Raw genomic sequence first — 23,905 nt, forward strand, 5'->3', positions numbered from 1 at the left:
CTGAAAAGGGGGTCACTTTCTCACCACGTGACTCGCAGCGTTGAATGCTGTGGTTGTGGAAACCTAAAACCCCCTTTCCTAACCTGGGTGTGGCTCATCCATTATTTGGGAAACAATGGATTAAGTGAAACAAGAAGTATTAAATGTATACCACGTGTCAGGCATTGTGTTAGACACAAAGAGGAATAAGAAAGAATTCTCAAGATAGTCAAGTTGGGGACACATATGACCAGTAACATGAGATAATCAGGACTAAATGACTGCAGTGGATGGGGAATGGGGGAAGGCAGAGGATATATCAGGGGAGGCTTACACAGAGGAGGTAACATTTGATCTGGAAGTCTTGGATTATGCAAAGGATTTCAATCAGTAAAGAGAGGGAAGGCATTCTAGGCGGAGAGCAGTTTAAGCAAAGGCACCACATCAAAATGTGGCCCTATGTGGTGCAATTGCAGGACAACAAATTTTGTAGCCTTGGAGGATCATAGCCTTGGTTGTGGAAGGTTGTGGAGACAGGACAGGGGATGAGGGCAATTAGACTGCATAAGCAGATGGGGGCCTGGCCGGCTTCAAAGGGGCCAAAGGAGAGTCAGGGGAGGTTTTTAACAAAGGACCAGTATGATCACATTGGTCTGAAGTGGACCAGGAGCTGTTCCAGGCTGTTGGCCAGATGTGTCCCTAAAGGTTGGACAATGATGCTGGATCCTGAGTTGATGTTTGCTGAGAGGTGTCACCTGGAAGGCTGGGCTCATATGATCTCATGGTGGTACCTTCCAAGGGGTCAGAACCATTGAGTCGGATATGCCCCAGCTAGTCAGACTGACTTGCCCTCTCTAGCTAGCCAGAGCCAGCTGAATTGTCATCTCTCAGCTGAATGGTCATCTCCCAGCTGAATGCTCATCTCCCACCTTCCAGGCCTCTGCCCAAGATTCGAATATTGGCCTCGAAAGAACTCTCAGAGTCCCCCATTGATTTCCTGAATCTCTCTTGAGTGCCCTTCCAGCCCCAGCCTGGCCGCCCCTGCCCGGCAGCCTTTGATTCTGACCAGGCCTCGCTGTGTTCCTGAAGGCCCTGAGGGGCAGGTTGCTGCCCCCTATAGTCAGCTACAAAGCTGTCCCGAGGGCATCTGGGGTGACAGCTGGCTCAGGGGACTTCCTTGGGCTGGGCTCCATGCCATGACCTCCCAGTCAAGTAGGCCCCTCAGTCTGTGCTATTTGGACACTAACAGACCCTAGTTCTTAGAAAACTCTCAGGCATGCAGTCTGTTTCCTTGTGAAGACCTCCTTGGCCTCCAAGAGGACTTGTCACCACTGCAAGGCGTAGTGACTTCCAAATGCGTGGGTAGTACACCCATCCCTTCCTCCAGTGCGCACACTCAGAAAGCCTGGGTATGAGGACCAGCCCCTTCCTCAGAACTCAGCAACTTGGGCCCTGACGGGGAGGAGGCTCTCATAGAGCCAGGAAGCAGCAGAAGGCCGCGGTGCAGAGAGGCTCTGAGGTGGCCAGGATGGCCCAGCTTTTGGCTGGGAGGACGTTCTGGGAGCTCGCTGGGAGGCAGCTCCCCACAACTTTGGGCCACAGGGCTAGAAATGGGCTTCAGCTTTTCCAAGCTGCAGGAATTTATTTTGAATGTTTTGTAAGGTTCCAAAACCCACACAAGCTTTGGGGTTCACTCAAATGTCAAATAAACTCGTAAACGAGACCAGATGCTCAATCTTCTGTCCACAGAGGTCACAGGCATGGCCCCCTTCTCTGCACCCTGATTCTCCAGCTCATTCTCTGCTGCCCCACTCAGCCTGTTTCAGTGAGTGCTCAGGAGACAATTTCTGATGGTAATAATGGGGTCCACACAGCCAGGGCCAGGCCCAGGCCCTCAGGAGCCTTCCCCGGGGGGGAACGCTTCTAGAGAAGTCACCCAGGTCCAGGCATTTGGGTCTCTAGATGGAGAGTCAGGGCTGGTGAAAGCTGCTGGTGCTACAGGGGCTTCACCACACACCTGAAAGCAAAGTTTGAGTGAGTTGGGTGAGCACCCCAGCAGTTACTACAGACCAGTTTCTCCTGTGGGGGCCCTCAGTGCTGGCACCATAGCTGGGGAAGGACTATCTCCCATAAAATAAGTTCCATTCGCCTGCCCAAATAAAAAGAGTGTGCTCACTATGCAGAGGCAGCTTAACCCAAGGCCCCAGTTTCATCTTCCTACCAGCTCATCACCTCAAGCCCCTCTTTTTTTTTTTAAGATTTTATTTATTTGAGATAGAGTGAATGAGAGAGAGAGAGAGAGAGCACAAGCGGGGGGAGGAGCAGAGGGAGAGGGAGAAGCAGGGTCCCCACTGAGCCAGGAGCCCGATGCAGGACTCGAACCCAGAACCCTGAGATCATGACCCCGAGCCGAAGGCAGACGCCCAACTGACTGAGCCACCCAGGCGCCCCACCTCAAGCCCCTCTTAAATAGAAATTCTATAACCCCAGGTCCCTCTGTCTCCCCTTGCACCACGCACTAGCCTGCCCAAGGGCAAGCCTCCTCCCACGCACATTTGTTGGCTGATGATGAATATGTGTTTCCCGAAGACTATTTTATGTGTGTTTTCCAGCTTCGCTTAGATAGTCAGCATTTGTGGGGCAAAGGACCATGGTGTTTATTTTTTGGTGAGAGGCAGTGTAGGGTTGGAGCTTGACTTAGAGGCGGGGCAACTCAGGTTTGAATCCGGCTTTGGCACTTACTCATTGTTGAGCCTCGGCGCCTCATTGAACCTCTCTGAACTTGCTTTTTTCATCGTCTGCATCATCACTGTCATTAATTGTCCTAGAGAGTGCCTTCTTTGTGTTAGGGACAACAGTCCAGCTAGGCAGGTATTATTCCCTCCATCATACTGCTGGAGAGAGTGAAGTTGCCCAAGATCACGCAGAGAATGACGGGATTCAACTGTCAGATCTGCGGGATCGCCAAGTTCTTGCCCCGGGGCCACGTGGACTCCCTAGAGAAGGAGGACGGTCTGGCCAGCCTGGCAGTGTTCCCGGGGCCCTGCCCATAGAGGGTGGGACCATCCAAGGGGCTCTGGGAATAGTACCTTTCTGAGCACCCTTGTGCTGACCCAGTTTTGCTGACCCCACAGGAGGAATGTCTGCGGGGGACAGTGCTGCCCAGGATGGACGACAGCAAATAGCACCAACCACTGTATCAAACGTGAGTGCCTCTGCCCCATCCACCGTTCTCCCCCTCTCTCCCTCGAGGTTGGCCAGGCCCAGGGACTCCGGAACCTGGAGCAAAGGTATCTTCCCGGTCTGCCTCTCCAGAATGGAGGCAATGGACGGTGGAAGGGAGATTTTAAAAAGGCCTCCAGCTGAAAACGACTCTCAGATAAAATACCCCACTTGTGTTTTCAAAGCTTCCCCTCCTGCTGCCCCACTGTGTTGGTGCCCCGCTCGCCCTGTCTGTAGGGGCCCTTGGGCGTGCACACACCCCTGTGATCTGCAGCACATGCCTGGCCCCAGAACCTCATTTCTGAGCACCATTCACCTTGCGTGCTATGGGAATCCCCCTCTGCCTTGGCCCCTGCCCCCGCCGGTCCTGGCCTCTGTCAGGCCCCCTGCCGGCATGAGGCTGTCAGATGAGGCTCCGATCCCATGTCTGGAGCAGTCTCCCTTCCTCCTGGCTGGCCCCGATGAGAGCAAAGAGAGAGTCGTCATCTTAGTTATGTGGAAAGCAAGGAGTGAGGCAGGAAGAGCGAGGGCCCCGATGCCCAGGCCTTCACTCACAGGACAGAGGCAATGCCAATAAGAGCCGATGGCTACGCGGCCCGCAGTTTGTGCCAGGTACACTTTACGAGGCCCATGGGGCAGGGAGGACCACTATCCATTGGGCAAAGAAGGAAACTGAGGCACAGGCAAGTCACTTGTTCAAGGTCATGTGGCCTGGAAATGGCAGGATTTTGAACTCAGGTGACCTGACTCCAGGGTCCCTCTTCTTAATCACTACACCCTGCGGCCAGATAGCTTATCTGACCTCATCTTTCCGGGGCTCACTTTCTGCACCTGTGAGCAGAGACCAGCTACTCCCACCATGCCGGCTACTCCTGCTGGTTCACAGCTGAGCATTTGCTCTGCGCCCCCCACTGTGCTAAGCTCTTCACATGTCTTTTTCGAGCCTCTCAATAACCCTATGCAGTGGGTGTTTAGTCATCATTCCCACTTACAGACGAGGACGCTGAGTCTTGGCTTGATTGGGAAACGCGGCCAAGGTAACGCTACTCCAAGGCCTAGAGCCGGGGCTGGATCCAGGCGGTTTGACTTCAGAATCCCATACTCTTCTCTGTGGGGGTTTGTTCCCTCCCAACCCCAGCTGAGCCCCAGGCTTTCTAGAATTTGGAATCCTCACAGGGAAAAACAGATACGGGATCTTTCTCCTTCACACTCCAGGGCTCCCCTTGAGGTCTTGTCAGCTCCCGAGGCCTTTAGGGCTGGCCCAGGAGCCCCGCCTGACTGCCCCCCTGCCACTACCTTCTGCCAGGCCCTAAGCCTGGCTGCAAAGTCTCAGTCTCACCAGAACCCCTTCCTGGCCAGCGACAAGCCCCAGGCCCTATTCAATGTGAGGGTTTCACAGCTAATGGTCTATGACAAAAACCTGCGGTGTTCTCAGCCCCAGTGGATGCCCTCAGCTCTGATTCTGAGGCCTCCTGAGATGGGGATGGGATGGGGACACGAGGGGGATGCTGGTTCACCCAGCTCTTGGTTCCGCTTCAAACCCCATGACCCTGACCCTCTCCCAGCCTGACGGTGAAGCTCACGCAGAATCTTGGGTCTCTCTAAGGGTCTCCAGGTAGAGAAACCAAAACCCCCAACTCAAAAACGAACAGCAAAGCAGATCTTTCCCCTGAAAATTCTTTCCTTTTCAGGGAGCCTGGATGAGTGGGGCTCTCAGAGGACAGGCCCTCTCTGGCTGGGGGCCGAGATGGGGGAAAGACCCTTGTCCTTCAAAATGTTAAAGATGAAGACAGTGTGCCTTGGGTGGTTTTGCTCAAGGTCACAGACTCATTGGAGGAGGTTCAGAGACTCAAAATCAGCAACTCCCGTGGGCAGAGAAACCAGGGATGTGGGTAGCCAGAGGGTTTCATGCTCAGCAGAAGCTTTGAGGTTGGGCCCTTGGAGCCTGGGCACTAGTATATTTTTAAAGCCCCCCAGGCAATTCTAGCCAGGGCTGAAGACCACTGAGCAGGGTTTGGTCCGTCATAGGAAGATGTGCAGCGGGGGCCCTAACCCAAATCTGGATGTTCCCACGAATCCTCTGGGATCTTATTTAAAGTGCGGATTCTGGGATGCCTGGGTGGCTCAGTCGGTGAAGCGCCTGCCTTCAGCTCAGGTCATGATCCCGGGATCCTGGGATCGAGTCCCACATCAGGCTTTTTGCTCAGGGGGGAGCCTGCTTCTCCCTCTGCCTGCCGCTCCCCACCCCCCGCTTGTGCTCTCTCTCTCTGATAAGTAAATTAAATCTTTTTTTAAAAATTAAAAAAATGTAAAGTACAGATTCTGATTCAGCAGGTCTGGGCTGGAGAGTCTGAGTTTCTAACGAGCTCCCAGGGGCTGCTGCCTTTGGTACAGGGACCACACTTAGAGCAGCAGAGCCTTGGTGCACCCTGGAGGACCAGGGAGGGATTTGGGGTGGGAGATGGGGAGGAAGGTTGGTATGTTCTAGTGAGCTTGGCAGAGAGGGTTGCGGAGATTTGAGTTGAAGCTGGAGCAGGATGGCTTCAGAGGGGCTTGGCCTCTCACCAGCTGCCCGAGGGCTCAGGGCCTGGGCCTCGCGCTCCGGCCCTCCAGCAGTGGAGGTTCTTGGTTTCCTAACTTGTTCATGATTTTCCCGTGGTAGACTCTGCCAAACTGGAGTTTTGACGCTGGAAACTCAAGGTTGGGTGAGTCGGCAGATTGTCAGAAGCAACGTGTGTGCGTGTGTGGACCCTTGTGCCCCAGCCGGAGGATGCTCCAGCATGCTGCCAAATCCCCCTTCAGCCTGGGAGTCCTCAGCCCCCCTATTTCTCTCCCGGTCATTCCCCCCACTAGACCCTGGCCCGCAGGCTGGCAGCTGTTCGCCCAAGTCATGCATCCAGGAATCAGCAGAGCCTGGATGTGAATCCAGGCAGCCTAGCTCTGGAGTACAGGGATCATGCTCCTGATAAATGGGCAAGTCTGTGTAGAGAGCCTGGCACATGGTGAGTTTAGCTGTCATTTTAATCCACATCCAGGAGATTGTGCTGACTACCTGGGTTTAAATGCAAACTCCACCTTTCCCACTTGAAGTTGCCTTGCCCACGGAAAGGCTGTGTGCTCATGAGTGGGGCCTTGTGCTGTTTGCTTGTTGCCATTTTGCTGCTAAAGAGCCTAATGAGAACCACGTGGGCGGTGGGGTGTTGCCTCTGTAGAGTGTGGGGCTCTTGGCTCCACACCCTGTCAGCTGGTCCTCCTGCTCCCCGCCGCCCCCCGGCCCGTGGTTAGTATCTTCCTCTCCCCTCCCCACTGCTGCCCTCCTGGCTGCAGCCAAGAGTACCAAGGCTGGGGAATGCTCAGCGCTCTTTCTCAGCAGTTTCGCACATGTGGGGTGCTTCCCTGGCCAGCAGGAGAGGGGCCGACAAGGAGGGGTGGGTGACCTACCCCCATTGCCAAGAATGAAGTCTAGTCCCAGAACCGTGTGGAGACTCAGTCTGTCCCCTGGTCTCTGCCAGAAATCTGTGGGTCTGACCCACTACTCAAGTGCAGGGAGGGATGGCCCTTGTCCCCTGGGCCGTCGCGCGGCCCCCTCCTTCCTCCTCTCAGAAGATCCTCGGTTGCTGTGACCTCCCAGTCCATCTGCCTGGCAGGCCCCTTCCTTCGTCCCTGTCCGGTCCCTGGACCTCAGGGAGCCACTGCACCTGCAGATGGCCATTGTTGGAACCCCAGCTCCTCACTCCACCTTGGCAAGGTCAGAAGTTGGGCTCTCAGCTCCTCCTCCGGTCGCGGTATCTGCCTTCCCTTCTGTGGCTTTGCCAGCGAGGCTACGGGGTTTATGGGTTTATGTATTTGTGGAGGCAGCTGCCGGGGGCCTGCCTGAAGTCCTTCCTGGGGCGGGGGGGCAGGGGGCACCGTAGAGTGTGGGCTGACTGGATCCTGTTTATAGTTAGGGCTTTTAGGAGACTGTCCAGCCTTCCCAGACTGGCTCACCCCCATCGCCACCCAACACACACACACGCTTTGGGGGCTTCTGAAGGCTCACACTGGGGAGGAAGATGTGAAGAATTCTTTGATTTCTCATTTTCTCTCAGCCTAGATGCACAGAGGCTATTCTGGGCGGGGCAGAGGGGGTCCCGAAGCTGTTGAGGAGGGAGGTAGGTGGCTTACCCCACCATCTCCACCACCAAGCAGTAAGGCTCAAAGTTAAGAGCGTGTGCTTTGGATTCTGGTGCCAAATCCAAGGAGTTGTGGATCTGAATCCCAGCTCTGTGTCTTCAGGCAAGGGACTGGCCCTCTTCTTCCACAGAGCCTCAACCATAAAATGGGTATAACAATCTATATAGTGTTGTTTTTGAGGATTAATAATAACACTGTAGCTATTACCGTGGGTCAGGTACTATTCAAGGGACTTGATATTGTTAATTTTTAATCCTCACAATCCTATAAACTAGATTTGATCTTTCTCCCCATTTACAAATGAGGTTAGCTATTCGCCCAAGTCATGCATCCAGGAATCAGCAGAGCCTGGATGTGAATCCAGGTAGCCTAGCTCTAGAGTACAGGGATCATGCTCCTGATAAATGGGCAAGTCTGTGTAGAGAGCCCGGCACATGGTGAGTTTAGCTGTCATTTTAATCCACATCCAGGAGATTGTGCTGACTACCTGGGTTTAAATGCAAACTCCACCACTTAGCTATGTGGCCATGAGCAAGATGCTCACGCTCTCTGTGCCTCAGTTTCCTCACCTGTAAAATGTGCCTAGTGTTAGTCTCTGCCTCACAGAGTTGTAAGAGACAAATGAGATAACTCAGGTTAAAAGTTTAGTCCAAGGCCTGGCATGTTCTCTGTGCTCCATACACATTTGGCCTTGACACCGAGGGCAGGGACTGTGTCACATGGCCCTTGGCATGACCCAGTGGCAGGTGCTCATTGGACACAAGGGAAAGGCTCAGTAAGCACGTACTGAATAATGCAGGGCCTATCCCAGGACTATGCCAAGAGGTCCCCTTTTGCTGCCTCACTTTTATTAACCCTTCCAGAAAACTCAGGAGATCCTGGAATGGGCCTTGGCATCTGCTCCTGCCTTCTTGGTCCAGAGCCTCTGAGTGCATCGTGGCTTTTGTTCTGGCTCACATCTCAGTGAGATGAGGACCCCATACCCCCTAATGTGGCCCTGATGTGGCCCCACCCATCCCATCTCTGTAATGACTCATCCCGTTGGGCAAAACTATGGTCAGGTGGGTAAGAGCCCCAACTTTGGAGCCAGACTCCTTGGGTTCAAACCCTTCCTCCATCACTTAGTAGTATGGTGATCTCAGGTAAGCTGCTTGGCTGCTCTCAGCCTCAGTTTCTCCATATGCTGAATGGGGAGAAGAATAGCACCCATAGGGGTGCCTGGGTGGCTCAGTCGTTAAGCGTCCGCCTTCGGCTCAGGTCATGATTCCAGGGTCCTGGGATCGAGTCCCACATCAGGCTCCCTGCTCAGTGGGAAGCCTGCTTCTCCCTCTCCCACTCCCCTTGCTTGTGTTCCTGCTCTCGCTGTGTCTCTCTCTGTCAAATAAATAAAATCTTAAAAAAAAAAAAAGACAATGCTTTAAAAAAAAAAAAGAATAGCACCCGTAGTAGTTATAAGAATGAAGAGAAGTCATACATGTAAAGAAGTTAGCCCAGGGCCTCATAATGGTAAATGCTGAGCAAATATTAGAGAAAAGGGTCACGGCAGGGGTGGGATCACCACCGACTGGTTAAGAACTTCCAGGAGCTAGAGTCTGGAGCCTCTGTGTGGCTTGTCTCTGGAAGAACCGTCCTATGAGACTCAGTAGTTGGCAGGGAGTGGAGGAGAGCAAGGTGAGAGGTAGCTAAGGGGAATAATCACATGACCTCAGTGGAGACCCAACTAACGTGAAGGGTACGGTCCTAGCAAGAGACCATCATCTCTCTTCCCACCACATATGGGTATCTGAGATTTTCCTGGTGAGCAGGCCCATGCCCCCAAGGCTCTTTGCTCAAAGAAGAATTTAGGAGTTATTTTTACCCAGGGGATCCTGACGCCAGGTGCTGTGTCCTGTGTCCACTCCCAGGGGAGTGCCTACTTGGTCCATGTTTGGTAAAGGACTGAGTAGGTGCAAGATCACATGGGTGGCCTGGTAGTTTCCTTCCTCCATCCCCAGCCTCCTCTTCTCGCCTTCTTGGCTGGCCTCTCCTTTTCTACCCAACATCTTAATGTTGGGCTTCCCCAAGACTCTGCAGATCTTCCAAATCTCCCATGCAAAGAGGGGGGCCATGGGAGCCAAGCCAAGCATTAGTTGTCCCCTATTATTGAGCACTAGTAGGCACTGTTAACTATAGTTATAGTAGTCAACAATAATAATAGCAGCCACGCTCTGTGCCAGGGACCACACTAAACATTTTAAGCCCTTCACCCCGTGAGTGGTCATTGTGTGATTCTCTGCTGTGCCAGGACTGAGTCCTGGGTCCTCTTCTTTCTCGCCGCACCCTTCCTAGAATGATCTGATGTATTCCCATGGATGGAAATCTGCGCTGACGACACTATGTATATATATATATATCTTCAGCCAGCCCTCTCCTCTGACCGCCAGACTCCTTCATCGGGATGCCTACTCAACATCTGCTCTTGATGCTCCCCAGACATCCCCAGGCCCAGCTTGTCCAAAACAAGCTCGTGGTTTCCCTCCCTCTGCACCGGCTCCCCTGCCCAGGTATTAACCACCCTGTTAAAAGGCATCCCCACCTGCCTAAAGCCTCGAGTCAGACACCTGGGGGCCATCAGGGACACCTTCCTCACCGAGCTCTTCCTCTTCGGGTTTCACTTCCTAAATCTCCTGGGAGCCTATCTGCTGCTCCCTGCTTCCCCGGCTGCCTCTCTCGTCCGAGGCACCCCGAGTGTGGGCTCCTGGGTGATGGTTGCAGCCGGCTGCCTGCTCTCCCCACTCTCTGGTTCTCTCTCCAGACATCATATCATAACACATCGCTCTTCCCTCCTTCCCGCTGCCGTGAGCCCAGCCTCATCTCCCAGAACCCCCCTCGCTCACCCAATCCAGCCTGGACTCCTGGAATACACTGCCTCCGGGTTCTTGCGCAGGCTGCTCTGTTTGCTTTCCCTCCTCTCTTTATGTGGCCGGCTCCCTGTCCTCTTTCCCGTCTCTGTTTCAAGTTCTCTTCCTCAGAGGAGCTCCCCTGACCACTCTGTTGGGGCTTCCCTACACCAGCCTTGTTATTCTGGATCCTAGTCCCTGGATCTTTCTCCCTCCATAACCCATACCCACCTCCATTTCGGTTCTTCTACTTACTTGTTTGCTTGTTTTGTGACCATCTCTCTAAGTTGGAAGCTCCACAAAGAAAAGGACGATGTCTGCCTTGCCTACCATCCTAGGTAAATAGTAAATGTTGGATGCGTGATCATTTTCTAGATGACACTGAGGCTCACAGAGGTGAAGAGACTTGCCCAAAGTCACACAGAATTTAAACACAGGTCTCTTTGGGTGCAAGGTTGTTCTCTCCTCCATGCTTTTGTCCTGACCTTCGTTGAGTTGTAAGCAGGAGTGTCTTCCCTCCCTCCTGATCTTCCTGGACCCTGGGCAGGGATGTGGTGCTGCCACAGAAGGGCTTGGTGGCTCCATGTCAGCCACAGAACTATCTTCCGTGCCCTAGAGCTGCTCCCCTAGAGAAGGCTGGTTCCTGGGCTCATCCCTGAAGGAGGCTGTCCCGGGAGCCCATCCCATCCTTCTCTCATCTCCAGAGGCCCCAAAGCCCTGCCTTTTCCCAGACAAGGCCCCGGGGCTGTGCGGATAGCCGGGTAACTCTTCGGCTTTTGGACAGGAGCTGGAGACAAACCCAGGCCTCAGCCCTGGGCCACGAGTCCTGCCCAGTGGTCTCTTTCCTCATGCCTGCTGGAGCCGGTGGGAATTGGGACTGCTCCCTGCCCTTGGCCTCCTGCCCCTGACTGGCCCAGCATTGTGGCATTTGTTAATGCAATTAGCAGGGCGGTCCATGCTGAGGGGCTGGGGGCCAAGGTCTGACTCACGCCTCCCCTTCCTCCCCTCTGGCCGCCAAACGGTAGAGGCCCGCTTGGCCTGCCAGACGGCGTCTGCAGAGAGCACACGAGGGGCCAAGAAACGGCATCTTTCTCTCATTAGAGGCTTTTATGTGAACACAACTGCTATTCTGGAGCCGGCTGCTTGGCTGGCCCCTGAGCCCCAGGGCCGTTTCCAGCCGTCCGAGCTGTGGTCCCAGCACAGCTGTGGCGGGAGCAGGGCAAGTCCTTGAGGACCTGACTTCGCCCACAGCCTGGGGGCCGGGGCCGAGCTTGGGGCCTGGAGACATGGCCCCTGGGCCGAGCCCCTGTATGGAGAGGACAGGTCCGGGTGGATTCTGAAGACACGTGTATGGGGACCAGACAGGGATTTCCTTGGCCTCAGGGATCTCTGACATCAGGCCCCTTTCTGTAGAAACCAGAGGTCAAGGCTGTGGAGAAACTGCTGAAGGCCTAAGTGGATACCCCACCCCTATAAGAGAGTTTCCAAGGCTAACTGAAACCTCTGGGTGGAGGCCGAAGGTGTGGTGTCCAAGGCAGGGCTGAGATAAATACTGAGGGTGGGTAGGCCTCTGGGTGTGGAAGGGGACAGGGCCCCATCCTGAGGGAGGGACCGCTAACTCAGTGGGTAGGTTCTTTGTGTCCCACTGACACAGATTTTAGGAAAGATGGAGATTTCATCTAGGGAGCAGCTGAGCTTCAGGTGTGGGGGGGCTGGGCCCAGAGTCTGATCTGGAGCTAAGGTTCATCTCCCAGACAAGAGGGGATGGTGCTGGAGGTCTTAGAGGAGACACAGGGTTAAGGGACCCATCTTGAAGTCAGTGCCTCATCTAATAGGTCACAGATGGAGGGAGAAGGTATCTCTGGGCGGTGGGGGTGGGGGAGGGATAGAGAGCAGACCAGCTGTATTCAACACCTGAAAAGCAGCCCTGCCTCCGTACCACAGGGCTTGGTCCATCCCTTTACCCAGGGCCTGACATTGCCTTTCCCTGGGAAAACAGTGGTGGAAGAGAAGTCCAGAGGCTGGCTTGCCTCTGCCACTGGGAGATAGATGGTGGTTTTTCTTAAAGCTTTGCATTGCAGTCCAATAGAACTTTCTGTGCTGATGGAAACGTTCTATAGCTTGTTGTTCAACATGGTAGCCATGAGTCACATGTGGCTAATGTGACTGAGGAACTGAATTTTACACTTTTTTTTTTTTTTAGATTTTATTTATTTATTTGAGAGAGAGAGAATGAGAAACAGATAGCAAGAGAGGGAAGAGGGTCAGAGGGAGAAGCAGACCCCCCGCTGAGCAGGGAGCCCGATGTGGGACTCGATCCCGGGACTCCAGGATCATGACCTGAGCTGAAGGCAGTCACTTAACCAACTGAGCCACCCAGGCGCCCAATTTTACACTTTTTAAAAAGATTTTTTATTCATTTATTTGACACACAGAGAGAGAGCGCACAAGCAGGGGGAATGGCAGGCAGAGGGAGAAGCAGGCTCCCCACTGAGCAAGGAGCCTGATGCGGGGCTCCATCCCAGGACCCTGGGATCATGACCTGAGCCAAAGGCAGCTGCTTAACCAATTGAGCCACCCAGATGCACCATTTTATTTTATTTTAATCAATTTCATTTTAAATAGCCGCCTCCAGCTTGTGGCTACAGCATTAGACTGGAATGCATCCTCACTAGCATTCTGTTTTGTAGCCTTTGCAGACATGACTTCTGCAAAATGTCCTAAAATAAGACAATTAACCACAAAGCATTTGTCCCTATCATGGGCAAAGGGCAGTTAAGACATAAACCCCCAGATGTCAGCAAAAAGAGACCATCAGCATGTTGATATTAACCTAATAGGTAGACAGATATGCGACCAAAGCCCTGATTGGCATGACTCAGCACAGCCTGATTGCTTAAGAAAGTTCCACTGAAGAGCTCATAAAAACCCCTAAACTTAGAAACTCTGGGGGCAACCTCTCAGGCCCCCTTCCTCTCCGGTAGCTTTCTACTCTTGTTCAATAAACGTTGCCTTGCTGCCCACCAAAAATAAAACAAAAAAGACTGTAGTTCAAAGCACAGCCTTGGAGAATGCAATGCCCTTCCACAGCCACGATCTCTCTTGCAACTCACATAACTTTTTGAGGCAGGAATTTTCAGACCCATTTTGTAGATGAGATCATGGAGGCACCAGTCCAAGGTCACACAGCAGGGATGTGCCTGAGCTGGGGTCAAACCAGATCCTCCTGACTCCCGGCCTCATGTTCTTTCTAATACCAAGTAGCTGATCACAGAGGCTCTGAGGGGGTGGTAGGAGCAGGCCACATGGTGAGAGCTATTTCCAGAATCCCTCTAGGCCTGCCTATTCTGAGTTTGGTCTCCTCCCAGAGGCAGGGGCTTGTGTGGAAAATCTGAGCAAATCTCTGCTCCACTGTTTTGGAGCCAAGTGAAGGTAGAAGGGGCACAGCCAGAAGGTAGGGGGTTGGAGGAACGATGCCTTCTATTTCTTACTTTCAAAGCAATTTCGGGAGTTTTCTTTTTATTCCCCTCTCTTTTGGCATCCTGCTAACTGCACAGAGCTGAACTCCCAAGGCTGAAACTTTCCACATGTCCAATCCTCAGTGAGGAGGAGAGGGCCAGGAGAGTGTGGAAAAGCCAGGGTTCAGGAGGAGCCCAAATTATGAATGGCTGAGAGCTGGCATTGGCTTGTGAGCACAGGGAGGCTGATAGAGCCTCGCTTGCTGGTTGTCTGAGGATGGTGGCCTCTGGTTGGCGGGGGAGTGGCCGGGGGGGTGGGGAGGATGTGCCCTCGCTGGCTAAACATGGACATCAGGGCATCCCGCTCCACAACCTTTACCAATAATCAATCAATGAATACACACTAAAGCCATATACCCCATCCTGGGTTCAGTTCTCAAGTATAAGGCATGATCTCTGCTCTTGTGGGAAAATGGGAGACATGGGACTCCAAGAACAAAACATGAAGACTTCCCTGCCGGCCATGGCTGGGAGTTTTCTCTCTTAGAATTCTCATAGCGCTGCATGGAACTGCCTCTCCCCGGGCCCTCGGCATTTCCTTTTTTTTGCTTTATCCAACAGTCCCTGCCATTGTCCATTCTGACATGGATGGCTTCCTTTCTGATACTTCAGCTCTGTAATCTGTGCTCATTTGACAGGAATGTTTTGCTTCAGTCTCCTTTCAACAAGAGGCCACATGACCACTATGGCCAAAGGGTCCCAAACTTTTGGATTGCATGCACCCATAAAATATCCCCAGACACCACAGTTACCAAACTACACTTGGCAGCTTTTCATTTTGCCAAGTGAGGATGTTAGAAATCCAAATTGCCATTTGCCATCACTTTTAATGAAAAAAAAAAAAAAGAACACACACACACACACAAAAAAAAAACAGAAAAGACACGATCTCAAAATAAAGGATGCTTTTTAAAAGATTTTTTTTAATTATTTATTTATTTGAGAGAGAGGATGAGAGGAGAGAGAGAGCACATGAGAGGGGGGAGGGTCAGAGGCAGAAGCAGGCTCCCCGCTGAGCAGGGAGCCCGATGCGGGACTCGATCCAGGGACTCCAGGATCATGACCTGAGCTGAAGGCAGTTGCTTAACCAACTGAGCCACCCAGGCGCCCTAAAGGATGCTTTTTAAATGGGAAAGATAGCATTACACAAAAACTCAGGAAATGTTTTATTTATTTTATGACAGACCAGTAAAAACTGTCATAAGAATGTACCCTTTGACAGATGGGCCCTAGGAACCACCACTTTGAGCCATTTGGGGGTGATTTTCGGGGTAGTGGAGAGAGAAGAAAAGAGTTTATGTGCCAGACTCATGATGTAGATGCTCGGCTCAGAACAAAAGTGTGACCACTTTTAGTGAGGATGTCCGGTGGCTCCCTGCATCTTGCTAAAACATGTACAAATTGAGAGAGGATGCAGATGGAGTGGGCGAGAGCTGGCTCAACACCTCAGAAAACCTGACACTTGTTGGAGGATCTTCCTTGGCAAATCTGACCTCTGTGCAATTTCAAAAATGGTTGATCCAGAAAGGTTACATTCCCAAGCAGGTTTTTTCCATCAACAAATTGGGCTGGCTTGGAAGCCTTTTAGAACTTTTATTTACCACAGTGTTACATAAGTATATAAAAGCTATTTTTATGATTTCCCCCAACCACCCATTTTGTACGAGCTGTTCATTGCACCCACCAAAGTTTGCCAACCCTGGTCCGAGAGACTTGCAGTCATGCAGTGTTCATGGAAAACCACTCAGGCCTTCCCTTTTTGTTTCCTCCCAAAACTAAAGCAGGGCCAAGACCTGCCCTGGGCAAACCTGCTTCCCCAGTGTTCACCAGCCTTGGTTTGGCTGCCGGGCTGGTCTCTGGTGGTGGTGGTGATGGGGCCTGGTGGGTGGTCAGGTGGGGGCCAAGTCTGCTTGGGCAGATGGAGTGGCAGCCAAGCCATAGGCCCGAATCCTGCCACTGTGGCACTTTGTTTTTGGGGAAGCACTCAAGTTTACAATTCTCTGACATGGTCTATTTATCTGGAGACCTGGGGCTTGCCAGGAAGTCATGCCAAGGCACTGAGGAAAATGCTCTGGCATCAGGATCCAACTCATGTTTGGAATCCTGAAGTGAGACCTGGTATTTCCCCCACTCTCCCCTGAGTGAGCAGATTGCCCTTGATTGACATGATGCCCAATCAACTCATCCTTTGTGTCTCTGATCAGCATCACTTCCTCTAGGAAGCCTTCCCTGACTTTCCCTTCTTCCATGTGAGACAGTGCATTTTTTTTTTTAAGATTTTATTTATTTGAGAGAGAGAAAGTGAGAGAGCATGAGTAGGGTGAGGGGCAGAGGGAGAATCAGACCCCCTACTGAGCAGGGAGCCCAACTCCAGGCTTGTACCCAGGACCCTGGGACCATGACCTGAGCAGAAGGTAGGCCCTTAATCAACTGAGGCACCCTGAGACAGTACACTTCTTAAGAGAGAGGTCCTCTCGGGGCACCTGGATGACTCAGTCAGTTCGGCAGCTGACTCTTGATTTTGGGCTCAGGTCATTACCTCAGGATTGTGAGATCTAGCTCTGAGTTGGGCTCCGTGCTTAGTGTGGAATCTGCTTGAGAATCTCCTCCCCCTCATCCCTCCCCCCACCCCATGCCCTCTCTCTCTCTCTAAAATAAATAAATAAAATCTTAAAAAAAATGAGAGGGGCCCTCTCTCCCACAGGCTGAGCTCATACCTAGTGAGCGCTCTATGAATGTTCACCGAATGAATGCATGAGTTGGTAAACATGGTCCATCATCATCTAAGATTTCCGGTGTGGGCTTTGGAGAGCGATGGGGTCCTGAAGTCTCCACCACCTGCAAAGGTGCATTTGGTGGCTGACTGGAAGCCAACAGATCCCTTTGTTTCATCATCAGCTCCGGGTCAAGGCTCAGAAATGGTAGGGAGGAAGGACCATACCAGCCCTGCTATGGGGAGGAAAGAACCTGGGCTTTGCAGTCAAACAGACCTGGATTCGAATCCTAGATCCACCACTGACAGGCTAGGTGACCTCAGTCAAGCTTTTAGCCTCTCTGAGCTTGAGGCATTATTTATAAAATGAGAATCATAACCACACTGGCTACAGAGGATTGTTAGGGTTCAATGAGATAGTACATGCAAAGTGCAGGGCCTGCGGAGTGTAAGTGCTCCATAGATAATAGCTGCCGCAATAAAAATAGGAGTTCTTGGGTCACTGTTACGCATATCCTGGGAGCTAAGGCTGCAAAGAGGTGTAAGGGGCAGTTGCAGGGCCTGATAGTAGCTGGGGAGTTGAGTCACGTCTGTGGAAAACCCATCACGCTGATTGCGGCCCTTGGGGCGTACCTGATGTGTGGTATATGCACAGTGAGCGCGGTTCCTCATTGCTCTGAGGAGGGCGCACTGGCTGGAGGCGGCCGTCAGGGATGCGGAGGAGGCCTTGAAGGAACAGTAGGACTTAAGTAAGTGGAAAGGAATGGGAAAGAATTCCAGGGAAGGGACATGGTGCACACAAAGGCAGAGAGAAGAGAGAGCCATACCCACTGGCCAGTCTGGCTGCAGCAGGTTGACTTAGAGGGATTTATGGTTAGAGGGGGATCAGACACAGGTGTTCGGTGCTACTCTATGGACTTGAATCCTGGAGGCTCCTGGGAGCCAGTGAGTATCTCCGAGAAGGAGGTGGCATGGGCCAAGTGGAATTTTGGAGAGATTTCTTCAGGCCGACCTTGGTTTGGATTCCAGGCCTGCTGTCAGAGAGGAGAGTATAGCTCAAGTGATCCCAGGCTCAAGGGCTAGGGAGTGACGCCTGGGAGTTTACAAATGCACTTAGAATAGCTGAGGCCCACAAGGGTCTGCATCATCCGCCTCTGTTTCCTTGACCTTGAGTGCTCCCTGCTATCCTCAGACCCCAGCCTCCCTGGACCTCTGGCACCTCCTCGAACATACCATGTTCCCTCCAGCCCCAGAGCTTTGCACGTGCTTATCCCTCTGCCTGGAAGGCTCTGCCCAGACCTTCACCCGTCCACCTCCTTTGTACCAATCGGAACTCGCTCTTCAGAGAGGCCTGCCCTGTCCTTCCCATCTAACGTCAGGTGCGGGCCGCTGCATCACCCTGTTTGTCTCCATAGCCTGAGATACTGCCCCAAAGTAACCTGATGCTATTTTCTTATTTCCCATTGGTCTCCCCCACTGGACTGTAAGCTCCAGGAGGACAAGGACTTCGTGCCCAGTGCCTAGTACACAGTAGGGGCTCAGCAAATATTTGTTGAATGAATGAGTGACAGATGGAGGGGACATTGAGTTTAGAGGGTCCAGCATGAGCCTGATCATGCTCTCCTGGGTTCCTCCGTGTTCCCCAGAGGAGGTCCTGGGAGGAGCGGGGCAGGGCCCTGCCGCCCACTGTGTTTCTCTGCACAGGACTCTCTCTCCCATGGCTGTTAGTCACTGGAGGGGGCTCTGGATTCTGCAAGGTGAGGAAGGGCAGTGCAAAGGCACGGCACTGCTGACCCATGGCTGCAGGACAGCACCAGCTTGGAGGAAGGGGCCCAGTTCCAGCCCCACTCTGCCCCCAGGCTGCTCCCAGGGCCTGGGAGACAGAGTCCTTCCTGCTCCTGGTCAGGGGCTCCAGCACTTGCTCAGGAAGGTGAGAACTTTGAGAACCCTTAGGATGCCCCAACCTCCCCAGCCAGCCCCTCAAGTGATTCATGAGAAAATCGGGGCTCGGTGAGATCAAGATCACGCAGCTCACAGAAGACAGGAAAACCTCAACCGCTCAGCACCCCACCACCCTGACTCTCAGGCCAGTGTTGAGCCCTTTCCCATTAAAAAAACTCATTCAGGGCACCTGGGTGGCTCAGTTGGTTAAGCGACTGCCTTCGGCTCAGGTCATGATCCTGGAGTCCCGGGATCGAGTCCCGCATCGGTCTCCCTGCTCGGCAGGGAGCCTGCTTCTGCCTCTGACCCTCCCCCCTCTCATGTGCTCTCTCTCAAATAAATAAATAAAATCTTTAAAAAAAAAAAAACAACCTCATTCATTCATTCATTCATTCATCCATTCTTTATTGAAAATCTACTCTGTGTCAGTCTCTATTCCAAGTTCTGGGGCGACTGGAGGGAAGAAAACAAAATGTCTGCCCCCTGGGACTTTCAGTCTGAGAGGAGGGGCTGACAGCTAAAAGTGAGCACAAGCATACAATACAAAGTCAGGTGTCCTGCTGGGAGTGCTTGACACCTTTGGTCACTCAGTCCCTGATGGGCTGTTCGGAGATGACAGGGTAACCCCCCCCCCTTTCCTGGGGACCTACAGGTGGAGTGGCGGCACATGGGCCCAGGGAGCTTTCTGAGGCCAGAGTCGGGCTTCCTGCTGGAGTGGGGGGAGGCACACAGCAGGTGGCCCTCCTGACAGGAAGGTGTCAGCCCCCCTGCCCCCCGCCGGCCCTCACCCCTCTCCTTTTTCTCCCCAGCTGTGTGCCAGCCGCCGTGCCAGAACCGGGGATCCTGCAGCCGGCCCCAGCTCTGCGTGTGCCGCTCTGGCTTCCGCGGAGCCCGCTGTGAGGAGGTCATTCCTGAGGAGGAATTCGACCCCCAGAACTCAAGGCCAGCACCGCGACGCGCAGCCGAGGGGTCCCCCAACCTGCGCAGGAGCAGCGCTGCCAGAGAAAGCACCACAACCCCCAGAGCGCGGTCAGTGGCATCACAGCGGCCTCCGGCCAGGTGAGTCCCCTCCTCGGTGGGACCGTGGATCCAGGGGCGCCGTCCCTCTCCAGCGGGGCTTCTTTCTCTGGGCCATTTGGGGAAGACCTTGGTGGAGAAGACCAGAATTATCCTTCCTCCTCCCTGCTCTCCTCCCCCTCCCTGCCTGGACCACAGGGGCAGTGAGTGAGCAGGGAGGTGAGTGCTGGGGTTGGCACAGGCTTTGCCAGGCTCGGGTGGCCAGGGGAGCTGGGAGATGGAGTCGCTACCCTCCAGGTCCTGGGAGGAAGCTGAAGAGGGCATAAACCCTCTCACCCTCTTGTTTCGAATCCTGTCGTGGCCACTTCCTGGCTGGGTGGCCTTGGGCAAGTTATTTACCTCTCTGATTCCTCACAACGAGGTGGGGACAACAATGATCATCACAAGCGTGGAACTGTTGTAAGGATTAAGTTAGTTAATATAAAGAAAGTGCTTAGAACAGTGGCTGGTACATAGTAAACTCTTTATAAATGCTTTCCTCCTCCCCCTCCTCCTCTGCCTGTGGTCCATGCAGGAAGGCCCCCTCTGCCCAAAGAAGCCCTTCAGTTCACTCACTGCCCAGCAGTAACTTCTCTCCTTGAAGGGAATAGCAGGAGCATGTGGGGGGAGGGTGTAGAATAAAATGTGGGCAGGGAGAACTTTCATGGGCAGGATTCCCTGGCCTGCTTGCCAGCCAACCTGGCTAGACTTTTTCTAGCTCTGGACAGGAAATCTGAACTTTGTAAACTGGTCCATTTCTAGGGGGCAGAGTTTTCCTTTTGTTTTTTCAGGCGAGTTTTTCCATTCACTTCCTACTTAGGATGTTCTTTCTAAAAGGTTGCAACCTTGTCTTGCTGAACTAAGGGGAAAAAGGATTTGTCGTCTGGGAGGCCAGGAGAACCAGGGAAAGGAGGCTGGCCTCAAGGTCAGGGCCCCAGCGGGAAGGCTCAGGAGAGAAGAGAAAGGAGCTTGAGATTATCCTACAGCTCTGAAGCAGGGGGCAACGGGGGTCTCAGTAAGGTAGGGTCCCAGAGCCCCAAGCACTCAAGCAGCTAGTTTGCAAAGGTAGCCAGAAGCGCAAAGAACAGGATGAACTCCAGTTGAGGTCTAGGAAGATCCAAATCAAAACCAGAAGAACCAAACCCTTTGGCCAAGGCTTTGGAATGCTGGGGCAGAGCTGAGGGCCAGGTAGACAACACAGGGGCCAGGGTGGATGGCCTGGGATTGGCTGTGAGCAGGTGGGCAGGGCCTGAGCCCTGTGATGATTGGTCCCAGCCGTTGGTCCAAGGTGGGTGGGCCTGGTGTGAAGGCATCTGGAAGACACCAGAGGTACCAGCTCCAGGGTCAGCCAAGGGCAGGATGGAGCAGGCATTCCCCTGCAAGCTCTCTTTTGGCTTGTAGGATTCATTCCTTTTATAATGCATGGAACCCCCCCTGTGTGCACACAAGTGAGTATGGGGGATAGTTGCTTGGCAGGTCATTCTCTCCCTCGCACCCTTGACTCAGAGCTGTTTAATATCCCCTGCCCCATCTGCCCAGCTCAGCCCACTCCTCCCAGTACTACTTTCTCCAAAAAGCGCCCCCTGATCACTTCCAGCCAGCTCTCTGACCCCCTGCAGCACACACCCTGTGGATCTGCGCCCTGTCTGCAATCAGATTGTGTGGCCTGGGCCCTGGAAAGCGGAGACTCCTTCTCTCATTCTTTGGATCTCCCCAAAGCTCCTCCCACAGTCTTAGCTTATAAAAAGGCTCAATCCGCATTTGCTTCACTGGGTGCAAACTAAAGAGTCACCTAAGAAAGGGCCCACCCACCGTCGAACCCTCACCCTGTACCCAGAACCAAGGGCACCAGCCCCTGTGCTGCTCTGAGTGCAGGAAGAGGGGGGGCTCTGCGCTTCCCTGGCGGAGCACCCCACACTCTGCCTCCGGATGGTCTGTTCCTCTGCTCCCCGCAGCAAGAGCTCCTGGAGAGTAGGGACTGTGTCCTGCTCTTTCGAGCAGGCCTTGGTACCTAACAGCAGGCTTGGCTCACTGTAGGTGCTCAATTTACATAAGCTAAATGAATGAATGGATGCGACCTGATGCTGGGGAGAGGAGGAGGAGCTGCGGGAGCCTTCCCTCCCCCTTCGAAGGAGTCTCTGTGTGCAGTAGGCAGTGGAGGGCGAGGGCCCACTGGGAGGTCAGTGGCCCACAGCAGGGACATCCTCTTCCAGCTTCAAAGGCTCCCTGGCCAGGGGCTACTGTGATGTCGTGAATGGGCTGCCACCTCCAGGCCGGCCCAGTCTGTCTCTGCCCTGGGACCTCAGTGCCATGAAATCTGGGAAAGTCCGAGTGGCCCGCTGTCAGCCCAGCTGTGTTTTGCTTTGAGAGGCCAAATCCTGCTTGCCTGGTGGTGTCAGACATTTCCTGTGAGCTTGGCTAGGTTCCCCAAGCAGCCGTTGGCCTCTTTCCCGATGGCAACTCGCACGGGCCCTTGATGTCCAGAGAGAGGGAGTGACATGAAGCAGGGGGCATTCTAGAAGCCAGAGGGGGGCCCAAAATATTTAGAGAGCGGAGACACTGCAAGGATTGGTGATGGCCAGAGACCCCCTTCAGGAGAGCACTAGACCGAGGCCAAGAGCCTTGCGTTCCAGAAGGAAGTCAAAAAGGAGGGGCCAGGAGAGTCTCAGGCAGCCACAGCAGCATGCTCTAAGGAGAGCCGGACAAGGGTTGATGTTGTCCAGCTGTGGCCTGGGCTGGCTGCAGGGGCCTGGAGACTCCCCTGAGACCCAGGTCCAGGCTTCTTCCCCAAGCCTGGGCAGAGGGCCTGTCCCACCTCGGGAGCCAGAACCGGGCAGCTGGGGACAGGCCTTAGGAGGTTGAGGGTGGGGCAGTTACAACAACCCAGGAGCGGCCAGCCTGGGAAACCTGCTTTACATCCATGCTTCTCAAACTGCCACGGGCATGGGCATCACCTGGGAACTTGCCTACAGGCAGCTGCTGACTCTGCAGGGCAGGGGAGAGCAGCTCTAACGTGGTCTCTGGTGGTGCTGAGGCTGCCGGTCCACGGACCCCACCTTGAATAGTGAGGGTCCAGCCTGGGCTTTGGATTCAGATAATCCTGGGGGTCCAGTTCTGGATTTACTACTCACCAGCTGTCTGACATTTAGGCACGTTTCCTAACCTCTCTGAGTCAATCGTCTGCACCTGATAGGAGTACAGAAAAGATGAAATGAGACCATGTGAGTAGAGCACTTAGTATAGGACAGTGCCTGATCGGAGTTAGTCCTCAGTAGGTTTTGGCCATCAGCAGGCTGGTGTTTTTTTTTTTTTTTTTTTTGCTAGGGGGTCTTGGGTGGCAGAGAGCAGACAAAACCTGGGGCACCTGCATGTGTGTAGGGACCCACTCTGGGGAGCCGTCAGATCCCACCCAGCCTCAGGGGAGCCGTGACTAGCAGGTCCCGCCCTGTCCCCAGTAGTGGGTTTGGCTGGCTGGCTCGTTCCACCAGCACCGTTCTTACCAGCCCTATGGGAGAGGGGGCCGAGGGGAGGTGTCGCATCATTTCTCAGAATGGGAGGCACCTCCAGGGGGTTTGCTCCTTAGCCTGACCTGAGGACCTAGAGGCTGGGCCCTGGGGACATTCTAAGAAGGCTTTCTCCCGACTTGGGCAACAACGGGCCTGGGGGACGGTGCTAAGCGGGTTTGGTAGGGAGATGTCTAGGAAGCTGTGGGTCCCATGCTGGTGGCTCTCCATGGGCTGCTCCCCCAGAAGGCAGTTCGGGTCCGCCTTCTTTTTACCGACCCGGTCTCTCTCTCTCTCTCTCTCCTGGATCTCCTTGTCTCCACACACCCCACGTCTTCATCCACTGCGTTAGTTTCCTGTGGCTGCCATAGCGAATTGCCACAAACTAGCCACTTAACCCAATGCAGATGTGTTATCCTTCAGCTCTACGGCTCAAACATCTGCCGAGGGTCTCACCAGGTCAGAGTCACCAGGTGTCAGCAGGGCTCAGTTCCTGAAGGCTCTTGGGGTGAATCGGTTTCCTTGCTCATTCAGGTTGGTGGCAGAATTCAGTTCCTTGCAGTTGTAGGACCAAGGTCTCCGTTTCTTGTGATCTGTCACTTGAGGGCTGTTCCTAGCACCTAGAAACCCCCTCTGCTCTTTGGCTTGTGGCTACTTTCCTATCTTCCAAGCCAGCAATGGCACGTAAACTCTTCACGTTTTGAATCTCCCCTCTGCTTCCTTCTTTGGCTGAATCTCTCACTGACTCTTCTGCCTTCTTCTTCCACTTTTAAGGGCCTATCTGATGACAGATGACATAGCCCCCCCCCCATGTGATGACACTCCGGGACACACTCCCTCTTTTGTCAGGTGATGGGCAACCTTAGTTCCACCTGCTACCTTAATTGCCCTTTGCCATTTATTTTTTAAATTTTAATTCCA

The 23,905-nt window shown here is 53.5% G+C and overlaps 1 protein-coding gene across 1 annotated transcript in view; it reads left to right on the top strand.

Annotated features, from left to right (window-relative positions):
* Positions 1–23,905, top strand: part of LTBP2 (latent transforming growth factor beta binding protein 2) — a 102,625-nt gene that overhangs the window by 4,355 nt on the left and 74,365 nt on the right. Inside the window, 2 exon segments of the mRNA XM_034992829.1 lie at positions 3,114–3,184; positions 19,235–19,484. Of these exon segments, the coding sequence (XP_034848720.1) occupies positions 3,114–3,184; positions 19,235–19,484 (321 nt within the window).

Source organism: Mirounga leonina, unplaced genomic scaffold (assembly GCF_011800145.1).
Source record: "Mirounga leonina isolate KUSES-001 unplaced genomic scaffold, KU_Mleo_1.0 Mir_82, whole genome shotgun sequence".
NCBI lineage: Eukaryota > Metazoa > Chordata > Mammalia > Carnivora > Phocidae > Mirounga > Mirounga leonina.